This window comes from Talpa europaea (genome assembly GCF_964194135.1).
Source record: "Talpa europaea genome assembly, chromosome: 6".
Taxonomy (NCBI): domain Eukaryota; kingdom Metazoa; phylum Chordata; class Mammalia; order Eulipotyphla; family Talpidae; genus Talpa; species Talpa europaea.
The window spans coordinates 28,164,650-28,177,091 of NC_140072.1; the positions used below are offsets into that span (position 1 = coordinate 28,164,650).

A 12,442-nucleotide genomic window follows, 5' to 3' on the forward strand; every position below is an offset into this window, starting at 1 on the left:
GATGGAGAAACATTTGGTGATATTGATTTTTCCTTGCAGCCTTTTCTAGTCCTCGAGAGTGGCATATTCTCCCCTTTCTGAATTCCTGTGGCACTTAGCACATGTGCCTCTTGTCATTAATGCCTGCAGTTGAGGTCTTCTTTGGATCTGTTTATCCCAATTAATCATAACCTCATAATGACCTTGTAAGATAGATGGTCTATTCCTCTTGCTGTTTTGTTTTTTGTTTTTAATAGATGAGGAAACAGACTCAGAAACACTGAAACGACCTGTGCAGGTGACATGACCCATGAGCGGCAACACTGGCCCTCCAGACCCTCTGCCTCCAGATCTGTCATCATTGTCCTGGTGACTTGCCCCAGCTGCAGTGTCTTAGGAGATGGCTTATCTAAGCTCGTGGCTCTCTGAAGGGACATGTTTGCCATCTGATCTTCCAGGTAGCACATAACACTGGCCCCATAAGGGAGTGGAGGTGACAGGTCATGGGCTCTGACCAGAGTCCCCTTGGTGGGTAACACGGCATTCCTGAGCATTTTGACCAGGCTGTGGGGTCCACACCTCAATGTCTGAAAAATCCCCCTGACAGACCCAATTGCTCCAGGGATAGATTTGCTGCTTTACCTATTGTCCTGGTATAGAGGCAAGCCTGCAGGCTGGCAAGGCAGGGGGTGGGCAGGAGGCTTGCTCGCCCTTCAGCCCCTAGCAAATCTTTACACTTTTTCTGGGCTCTCTCTGGCATTCTCTTGTGGTCTCGTCTCTTCTCTAGTCGCTTGTCCTTTTGTAGAGAGACACTGTCTCTGAGTGACACCGCCCTCATATCCCTGGCCTCTAGGATCAGGTGTGCACACTTACACAAGCCCACGCCCATGCTCCAGGTGTCCACTATCAGGCATGTGTGCCCCCCACCCACACTCCCAAGCACCCTCTGCATTAACATGATCTAGGCTTCAGGTGTTGTTTCTCTTTGGTTTTGTTTTACTGGCTCTCATGTGCTGTGGTCAATGTCACACCTCCCAGCTCAGGTTCTTTGTAGTGGGAAGCCCAGCTCCTGGATTGACTGAGCTTGCAGCACCAAGGAGGCTAGTGTGAATGTGTGTCCAATGCATGTTTCATAGTCAGCCGCTGTAAACAACCTGTGTGTGTGTGTAGCCCGAGCCAGTGAGGGCGCGATGGCCACATCAAAGCCCATGTGCATCTTGACTCTTGCAAGTCTCTGGTGTCAACAACCATTGTTTCAAAAGAGTGTATTTGATCTAAATTGCTTTCGCTATTTCAGGTATTTCAACAAAAGACCTGACTTCTGTCCTTGTCTGCCATGTAAACATGCACTTACTAAACCAGCAAAGCTTCCCAGTGCGTTTTGCACAAAATCCACTTTCCTCTCAACTGTCTCCCCTGACTCTTCCTCTGCCCCAAATCAGAGGAGATGGAATAGAGAAGGAGCACTCCTGGGCATGATATGCCAGGTGCTTTTCATACCTTAGCCCATTTAATCTCCCACTATCTCCTCTCTCCTGAATTACTCTAGTCACCTATCGCCTTGTACTCCTGCCCAGCTGTAATGTATTGTCCCCAAAACAGCCTGAATTACCTTTAAATATCAAATGACATCACTCCCTTTTCTCAGACTTTCATTATTTTCCATGCAGGTAGGCTCTGAGGATCCAGGTGGGCAACCTCACCAATCCACCTGGCCCCTTTGCTTTGCCCAGGGCCTTGAGTGTGGGTCAGGGCATTTCTCCCTCAGAGCTGTTGCACACACAGTCCTGTATCTACTCCTTCAACCAGCTCTCAGATCTCAGAGTAGATGTCACCGCTCCCTTGAGTTTTTTCCTCCTAGTACCTGGCTCTTTCCTGTCATTGTGCCTGTTCCGGTTTGCGTTTAGAGTAGCTTTTGTCCAACTTTGTTATAAGCCCGATTCAATGTCTTAACTGTCAGACCCATCCCCTCATGTTATAGCAGATGATTCTCCTTCACTTATCCTCGAATGAAATCTACAGGTAATATAACCTATCTAGACACATAATGTAAAAACAACATAGTATCCTAACAGAAATAGGAAGGAAAAATAAAAAGAAAGTAATTTATATAATAAAAAGTATTTCAGAATTAAATTCCTCCATCCCCAGGGCTGTATACTCCAGAAATCATAATGTATACTACAGGTGTAGTCAGATCCCAACACCTATAGGTAGATTTACCTTAGATGTGACAACTACCAATGTTAACTAATGTAGTTGTATTTTATTGGAAATTCAGATACTAGAAGCAATATTGCCAATGGCATGGAATTTTCTACAGTAACAGGCAATTCCTATGATGTTTGGAACACAAAACGGTACAGTCTACCTTTCTCCTTCAATTTGCACTGCAGTTACCTTCTTGGAAAATTCATTAATACCCTGAGAAAATAATTTGTGCTTTTATGAACAACAGAGTTAGATACTAGATTTAGGTAATTATTAAAAGGTCTCGCATGTTCATCAACACCTAGCAGTAACATCACCAGCCATGTGGCACAGAACTGCTTTTCATCACAGGTTACGTGACACTCTGCTCCCACCCCAGAAGGCCAGTAGAATTCCCCCACTCATTTTGATAATCAAATACACCTCCCATATTTCCACAGTGTTCTCCACCTTAGACTTATATGGTCCTAATTGAGGATCTCTGCCTCCTCCTCCTCTATTATACAGTCAACCCTGGAATAACAAGGGTTTGAACTGTGTGATTCCACATACAAACAGATTTTATTGTAAACATGGTGCAAACTCACAGTACTGGTAGATTCAGTATGACAAATGCATTTGTTTTTCCTTATAATTTTTAAAGTTTCTTTTCTCTAGCTTATTGTAAAAATACAGTACATAATACATATAATACACAAAATATGTGTGAATCAACTGTTTTGGTTGTCAGCAAGCCTTCCAGTCAAGAGCTGGTTAAATTGGTAGTTAAATTTGGGGGTGTCATAAGTTAAATGTGGATTTTTGACTGCATGGGATGTCAGTGTCCCTAACTCCCTTGTTATTCAAGGATCAACTTTACCATGAGCTCTGTGAGGGCAGTTCCATGTCTGTTTTTTGCTAGAGCGTATGCTGTGGTCAGCAGAGATCTGTCAAAATGAATCAATGAGTATTCTATCAACATGAAATTTCTGTACAGAAAGTTAGAAAAGGAATATATCGCAGGGACATGTGACCTGACATTTACTTTCTTTTGCTTGCCTTAGGCCAGCTGACCTCTGTTTCAGTGAAAGAGACTTGTAATTACAGCTTCAGAAAATACAGAATTTCAGCTCTAAATCCTTTACAACAAAGGAAGTCATCACACCATGCACAAAAGAAATTGCCCTGGCTCCGACGTTGTGGTTTGTCTTTTTTTGGAAAGCCAGGCTTGTCTGTTCAAGAGCTCACAACACTTGACCAGCTCTCTCATTTATCTTAACATGTGTATGCTATATTTATTCTCCCTTCACAGATGGGGAAATGAAGCTTGCCGAAAGGCCATATTTAGCTAAGTCTTGATCCTCTGCCTGGTGGGGTCAGTTTAGATAAAACAGAATCCTGAAACTTGATTTTTATCCAACAGTTGAAACCTCCTCCCACATTAAATCTGTTACTCGGGCTGCTCACAAGAGTAAAAAGTGTTAGTTTGAGCATTTTTAACCACGCACCGTGGCGATCTAGTTCAGTCTCTTCTTGCAAAGAAGAGGAAGTGTTGGTTCTTAGTGACAGGGGTAGATCATGGCAGAGCCTGCTCTCAGGGGCTGACCCTTCCACAGCATATTTAAAATTTCTTTCCTTTATCTATAGTTCATCTAAACAGAAGTTATGATTGGTTAGTTAACCAAAAGGAAGACAGTGATGAAAAAGAAGCCAAAAATCTGATCACTGCTCTCAAATAATTGGTAAATTCTTTGGAAGACTGACAGTACAAATGACAATATATGAAGATGACAGTTGCTAAAGTTACAAGCTCAATCATCAATTGCAGTAATTTTACTGAGAACTAATTAGGCTAGTGATATATAAATGCCTTTTCACAACTGAACTGAAGATTAAAAAAAAGAAACAGGAACAAAATATTTGAAAAGTTTTGGAAAAACTGTTTTGGAAAAACAGTTACCTCTTAGGAATTTATTGCATCTAAAAATAATGACTTCCCCTCCCCCAATTTTCTTTACTCCAACAGTAATGAGAGTTGACAGGCAAGTTCAATAAATACACCATTGACACATTTTGAACCAAACTTAGCAAGATGCTCCCCAAAGGGGACTCAAACCATCTTCTTTGAAAAATAGTTATTTTTAAGAGAGTAAGGACTGATATCCTTATTTCACAAATTAAATATAAATGAACTAAAAAGCAGTAAAAGGACCACACAAAGGAAATGAATTTTCAGTGACTACTATTACCAGAACTATTGCAACAATGCTGATAGTTGATGCATTACATTTAGGACAAAACACCCATCTTTAGAGCTAGCTGCTGCCCATGTGGCCCCTTGACTTCAGGATAGCACCACTCTTTGGGGGGCTGAGTGTTTTGAGGGTCATGCCTGTTACCTGTTTTGAACTTCTCACTCAAACAGATGTTTCACATGGAGATGACCATTGTGCACCGGGAAGTGGCAGAGTAGCTCCTCATATACCACAAGGCACCAGTTGTTGGGCGTGGGGCAGGGGAGCACTGTTGCTCACTGTCTTATATAACTCTTAAAGTAGTCAGCAGCCAAATAAACTTTAAAATTCTGGAGCTTAGTGTGCAGATTCCTCAAAGCACCAAAAAATGGACCATTTTTTGCTTGTCTGATGAAGAATTATTGTGTAATACTCAACTCATATGCCATCTCTTCTGAGAAGTCCTTTCTTAGTGTTCCTTAATTACCACATTTGGACTTGAAAATCTAGTGTTCACACACATTTCTGTTCCTTCCTGGAACTCCCTCAGAGCAATGTATGTGTGTCCCCATCCATCAAGCCCTTCCTTCTTGGGGCTCCTGTACGTGTTTGACACCAGCACTGAGTGTCTTGTCTTCCAGGCTGAGACTTTGAGGTCACAAAGCTTTAGTGCACAAATGTATCACAGTGCAGTTGCTCATTTGAGCATGGTGCCTTATTTTTTAACAAACTGGTATATTTTGAGAGCTTCACCAATGTTTATAAGGTGTTTTTTTTTTTTTTTTAATAGAGGCATGCTTTATTTACTTGTTTTACTGGTTTGTTTGTTTTGTTTTTTGTTTATACATGCACTGGGTACAGTGCGGGAGGGTGAGAGAATTCACCAGAGCCAGAGCGGGGAGCAGAGCAGGCAGAAGGACCGAAGTACACTGCTGAGGGGAGCAGCGGGCGGCAGGAGAGGTCTGCGCGCCATGTGGGACCCTCCTCTGGTGGCCGGGGAGCTGCCGGGGATCGAACCGGCACCGCAGAGGCCGCGCGCAGCTTCGCAACCCAGCGCTCAACCGCTGCGCCACCGGGGAGGCCCTATAAGGTGTTTTATAGATCACATATAGCCCTGCAAGGCCTACACTGTCCGGTGTAAGTGGTTTTGTTTAAAATAAGTACTGTGGATATGTATTTTAAATAAGCATGCACATCCACAAAGCGTGTATTTTAAACAATGCACTGAAGTCAGAGGGAGCGCCCAGATCCACATGAAGGGGACACAGTAGAGGCTCCCAGAGGCACTGCTTGCTTGTGACCTGGTACATTTAAGGGGCATCTAGCTGGTTGTTTTTTGCCTCGGCTCCCTGCTTCACCTGAAGATTTTTTTCGACTCAAAGAACATTTCTTTTACAGCCTGCATATTCTTGTCAGGTTGTAAATGTGTGATCTATTTCAAGGATTGTTATCATTGTAGATCAAGGACTCTTGACAAGAATGGACAGCCTAATCACTAAGCTGTTGGAATATACTTTTTAAAAACTAGCTAACTCCTATACTTAGACAGTTGGTTAAGAAGCTAAAGATTTTACTAAGTATTCTAACAACCATTTTGACCAAACTCAACATTGTTTTCTATAGTTTTGATATGAACTAGTTGTCAGGAATATGCTTTTCTCTACTCCTGAGAATGTTCCAGTTAGCATATTGAAATATTTAAGTACCTACCTTTTGGTTGGAATTAAAATATAATTGATTTGTTAATTAGGAGAACACTAGAGAGTTGACTGTGAGAAGTTCTGATTTTGATGAGTGATTATTTTGAAGTAAGGGCAGTTGTTCTACAATTAACTTTCTTTGTGTCATTCAAGTTAAAATCCATAGCCTCAAATGAAAGATTCTGCATGTTTCACTCACCCCCAAATTCAATTTTTTATATTTAGTTCACTCAAATGATTGCCCAGTGACAAGTTTTATATGATACGGGATACAGTATGCACAGGGGATAATTTATTTTTTGAATTTTCTGTCTATTATTAGACTTCTAATTACTCAGGCTGGATGGAAGTAGAAAGGTCACATTCTTATAATAACTGCCAATTATTTAACTGGAAATTATGAGCACAAATTCATTCTAGATATTTCAGACTTAAGAAGTTACATTTCTCTCCAAGGTGTTCTAAATACACTAGTTTTTGTTTTTTATAACCTCAGTTTTTCACAATTATTCCAACAAAATCTGCAATTTAACAGATATCTACAAATGATTGGTTTAGTTTCCTTTCTCTCATTGAGAAAAGTCAGTATTCAATATCATCATCAAAGGAACCTGCATGACAGACTTGTGTTCTGTAGGATATTTGGATTAATATTATTAAGCATTTCTAGAGGACTTTACATTCACTTTTTTTTATTACTTGTCATATACTCCTAGAGAAAAAGGGTATATTCTATTTCCCTGATGAGGTAAACGTACTTGAAAAGTAAAATTTTCATTAAAGTATCTAATTTGATTTTCTTTGATAAATCTTTTTGTTACATTTTAACTAGTCTATAGGCTCTTGTGTTCCAAAATGACTAATTAGTACAGTAATAAGATAGCATTCTCTCTTATTAATCTGGAGATTATACTGTCCTCAAGAGATCAGCTTGATTTATGTATTTTTGATACCACTGTGGAAATTCTTCTCATTAAAGGAGTTTTGTCTTTGTTGTTGGAGTAAAATTAGCAAGCCAGGGCTGGGATACTTCTGATGGGACCCTGCGTGGATTTGCAGAGGAATAGGAAAATCAATTTCCCATGGGATAAAGAAGTTATTTTAAAACCTTGGAATTGGATCTTTTATGTGCCTTGCACTATGCTGAGTGCTTCAGTTGCATTGTTTCATTTAGTCCTCATAATCCCATGAGCTAGCATCCCCATTTCTAATTCTGTGGAAATTGGAAATCTAAATATGGATAGGGAGTGATTTTTAATGAGAATACCTCATTTCCTGACCATGCCAAGCATAAGTTTGCTCAGGAATATAGAGATAGCGGCTGGAATAAAAACTGCCAAGGTTTACTGACTGACATCCTTTTACAGGTTATTTAACTTCTATGCCTTAGTTTACTCAAGTGGAAAACAGAGATCATGGTTTACGTCATTTAGTTCTTAAACAGTTTAAATAAATGCCACATGGGAGAGAGAACAGTAAGCATTGCAAGCATCAGTATATAAGTTATTACCAGTGACAACACTTACACCATCTAGCAACAGTCAGTTCTTTGTGCAAATTTTTTAGTTAAAAATGTTGCCAGTGACAGCTTTTGTAGTCTCAATGTATTTTCTTAAAAGGTTTCATTGTAGTTGTAAAGATATTGCCATATTTTCACCCCACTGGTGTTCAGAACCAAAAGGAACAACAGCAGAAACAAATGGAATGAACGGAATCATTTTTTTTAAATTAATTTATTTATTTATACAAGCACTGGGTACCGTCAGAAGCGCAGGAGGGTGAGAGAATTCACCAGAGCCAGAGCGGGGAACAGAACAGGCAGACTGATGAAATACAGTGCTGAGGGGAGCGGCAGGTGGCAGGAGAGGTCTGCACGTCATGTGGGATCCTCGCTGGCAGCCGGGGATCAAACCTGCGCTGCAGAGGCTGCGGGCAGCTTCGTAGCCCAGCACTCAACTGCTGCACCATCGGGGAGGCCCACAAATGGAATACTCTTGAATTTGCTTCTCTGACCCTGTCATCTCATAGACATGTTAGCAAACTGAAGACATGGCAATGGAAACAATGAAGGCTTTCTTTCTTTTTTAGGAAGACTATGATCGTCTGAGGCCTTTATCTTACCCAATGACTGATGTCTTCCTAATATGCTTCTCTGTGGTAAATCCAGCCTCATTTCAGAATGTGAAAGAGGAGTGGGTGCCGGAGCTTAAGGAATACGCACCCAATGTCCCCTTTTTACTAATAGGAACTCAGGTATGTCTGATTTTAACCACTTCAGGATGAACTGTGGCTTGTCTTCTTGTGGCTGCTCTGACTCTTGGTCCTACAGATTAGCAAATGATTATGTGGCAAATTATAGTAAATTCTGTCACATTTTTGGATAAAGTAGTGCCCAAAGAAAGCAATTACATTAGTTGGTTTAAAAAATTAAGTTCTTTTATTTAATCTTTTAAAAATATGTATGTGGGAATTAAATGGGACTACACTTTGATTTATCTTGAAAGACTTATAATATTATGGGACATTATTGACCTTTCTTAATTAGATTGATCTCCGAGATGACCCCAAAACTTTAGCAAGACTGAATGATATGAAAGAAAAGCCTATATGTGTGGAACAAGGACAGAAACTAGCAAAAGAGGTAATGGAACATTTACCAAATTTTAAAATAATGTAAAATAAAATAAATGTAAAGAAGCCAAGGTAATAATAGAAGCTAACATTTCTTGTGCATTTACTGTATGCCAGGCACTGTGCCAAGTGCTTTAATGCATTAGCTCATTTCATTCTTGTACTGACTCTGAGGTAGGTTTGACTACCCGCCCCTGAGCTTTACAGAAGAGGAAACAGAGGCCCGTCAATGTCAGGTAACTTGCCTGAGGGTCCACAAGTAATAACGGCAGAGATGGGTTTCAGGCAAGGTCTCACTCCAGGGCCTTGACTATGCCCAGGGCTGGCTCTATGCTATACCACCAGCGTATAAACCATGTGTAGAAAGAGTTATCAACAAAATATCCTGATATTTAAGCCCTTCTTAAACACATAAACATTTGTACTGGACCAAATCAGACTGTCATCAGTTAAGACTCAGGGAGTATGGAGTAGAGGGGCAGGGGATGACGGTTTAAATCTGCAGTTAGAAACAATCAAAGGCTAGGTTTGAAAAGAAATGTTAAATTTTCCTCTAATCTTTTTATGAAGAGGGTGGAAAATATATTCCTTCCACAAAAAGGATGTGTAACTGCGATGCACATAATATCTTTAACTTATATTCTTCCTTGTCCCAAAGCTTGGTCTACTTTTTTCTCCACTTGGCTATAACAGATGTTGTGGACTTTAATAGGACATTTGTGGAGATAGAATCTAATAAGATCTTTCTTAATGTAGAAGAAAACTTTTTGGAGGACAGGCTTCCTGAAAAACAAGATAAATAGCTTTACAAACAAGTTGCTTTAGAAATTCCATGTATTCAATTTTTTAATCTTGGGGCAAGAAGAAATTTCTAAATATAAGAAAGGTATAAGAGTCATAAGTGAAGGTATTGGTGCTTTAACTATAAAAATTTAACAGCACAGCAAATGCCAGAAATAAAATTAGAAGTCATGTAACAAACTTGACACATGTTACAGAAAAATGAATTAGTATCCTTAGTGTATAGGAATTCGTTGCATGAGTTAATAATTTAAATATATATATATATATATATACACCCCCAATAGTAAAATAGTTTAAAATATCAATGGAAAATTCACCCAAAAATGCAGATTGCTGTTCATGACAAAAAATATGTTCAGACTCCTTAGTCAAATGTAAGTTTAATTTCCATGTATAAAATGAGGTATTACTTGTAATAGCCACTGTTCCAAAGAAATGAGCATTCTGTTGTACTGTTGTTGATCATTGCGTAAAATCAATCTTAACAATATGCAAAAAGCTTAAAGCTGTACACACACTTGACCACATAGTTGCATGCATAGGGATCTCTCTCCTAAGAGAATTATAAAGATGTTTTTAGAAGGAGAGGGTGTCCAACTTGCCGAGTTGTTAATAGATGCAAAAAAAAAAAAAGCCCTGCATGTATTAAAAATTCATATATGTTGAGATGTTCATATTTATGATGTAATTTAAGAAAAAAAAAAAGTGGTTACAAAACAATATGACCTGTTTCTAGACCTGTCAGCAATATTTGGCACAGTTGGTTCCTTCCTGAAACTGTCATTGCTTGGCTTCCTTGAATCTTTCTCTTAGGGTTTCCCCTTATTTACTTTTTCTCCACCTCCTCACACACTGTCTCTGAATGTTGGAAGACCCAGGGATCAGTACTCAGCTTCTTGGAAATGTTTCTTCTTTTTCCATACTCATTCCCACGCCTAGGCAAGCTTCCTTCCATCAGTCTTGTGGTTTGAATGACCTGATAAAGTTTCCCAAATTTCTCTTTGCTGAACTCTTGATGTCCTTATCCAACTGCTCACTCAACACTTTCATCTGGGTGACTAAACAACGTGGAAATGTCTAAAACAGAAATTTCTTTATCTCACCCTTCAAGCCTGTCTTCGAATATCTCAGATCAAAACCTTGAAAATCCCATTTGATCTTTGCCTCTCATACCATACCCCACCAACTCTTCAACAAAACATATTGCTTTACCTTCTATATCCAGAATCCAAAAATTCCTACTAGCATCTCTCTCAGCCTGCTTCAGACCCCTTCATCTCTCGTCTGGCTAACTGAACAGATTCTAACCTTTCTTCTGCTGTGCCCCATGTTAATCCGTTCTCAACATGCAGCCAGAGTGTCTTTTAAAATACAGCTCGGATCAGATCACTGCTCTGATAAGATTCCTCCAGTGCCTCCCCTGCTCACTGAGAGTAAGTGAAGGCCAGTGTCCTTACTGTGCCTTGCAGACCCCTGCTACCTCTCCTCCTGACTCACTGTACTCCAGGCACATGGCCTCCTTGCTATCCTTCTGTCTTCTTCCTCAGGAACTTTGTATTTTTGCTGTTCCCTCTGTCCAGAATATTCTTCCCTGTGTGGACATTATTCAATCTTTCACTCCTTTCGGGGTTCTGCTCAAATGATTTTCTTGATGAGACCTTGCCTGATCTTATCCCTACTCTCCCTATCTCCATTCCCCATTTTTCTCCAAACCACGTATTGGCTTCTGACATTCTACCTCTGCATTTTTTAGTCCATGGTCTTCTTTTAAAATGTAAAGTTCATGAGAGTAGGATAGGCACTTAATTTTGCTCCTCACTTTCTCATTTGGTAAGAGTGCTCAGCAAATTTTCAGTGAATGAATGAATGAGTCCTCAGAATAGAAACTAGTCTTGAAAGCAGACTGCCTCATGATCCCATCTATTGCCATTTGCCCCTGCTCACTGTCCTGCTTTCCTGTTCCTGGAATGCTCCAAGCTTGCACCTGCATCACTCTCCATCTGCACCTCTATCTGCCTGAGATTCCTGCCCTTAGGTATTCTTCACTGCTCAGATTTCACTTTCCACCCACCACCTCCACTGCTCTCTGCACTGCCCATCCCCCTTTACCTTTCTCCATCACACAAACTGCCTGCCATCTGCTCCACAGACCCTCCTTTGTGTGTCCCTGCCCAAGTAGAACTAAATAAATGTGAGCATCATATTGCAGGAACTTTACTCTTTTCTTCAGTTCCTTGACAAGTCCCCAGCACTTAAAACAGTGCTTGGCATATAGAAGGCCCCACGTAGATATTTGATGAATTTTTCATAGAAAATTTGTATTTTAACATCTATCATGAATATGATTTCATTTTTTTTATAGTTGTGTTTTATAACTTTTCTTATGATGGTGTGTTTGTGTCATATCAATTATATATTTATGAATTTTTTTCTCCTTCCCAGATAGGAGCATGCTGCTATGTGGAATGTTCAGCTTTAACCCAGAAGGGATTGAAGACTGTTTTTGATGAGGCTATCATAGCCATTTTAACTCCAAAGAAACACACAGTTAAAAAAAGAATAGGATCAAGATGTATAAATTGTTGTTTGATTACGTGAGAAATATCTACAGTGGCCAAGGAAACTGTCCTTTTTTCTCAGAAAGCATATGAAATGCTACAGCTATACCCAGACCTCTTATAATGAAGCAGTTTAAAACTTGAAAAACAAAATCCTGTCCTCCAAATTCTATAAAGTTCATTAAGAATGTTTCTTAAAGATCCAAGAAGCAGTAAACAGCATCTGAAGCCACAATCTATTATAAATACTTTATTTCAACTAGAAGGTACAATCTCTCAGGGGTTTCATAGTTTAAAAAAAGCTACAATCACATCATGTAACTACATAAAAAAACAGTGCTGTAAA

The 12,442-nt window shown here is 39.8% G+C and overlaps 1 protein-coding gene across 1 annotated transcript in view; it reads left to right on the forward strand.

Moving 5' to 3' along the window:
- Positions 1–12,136, forward strand: part of RHOQ (ras homolog family member Q) — a gene marked incomplete at both ends in the record, with an annotated part of 29,530 nt that extends 17,394 nt beyond the window's left edge. Inside the window, 3 exons of the mRNA XM_084234418.1 lie at positions 8,192–8,356; positions 8,649–8,744; positions 11,981–12,136. Coding sequence (XP_084090544.1) covers positions 8,192–8,356; positions 8,649–8,744; positions 11,981–12,136 — 417 coding nt within the window. The remainder of the gene's footprint in view (positions 1–8,191; positions 8,357–8,648; positions 8,745–11,980) is intronic.
- Between the last annotated feature and the right edge of the window lie 306 nt (positions 12,137–12,442).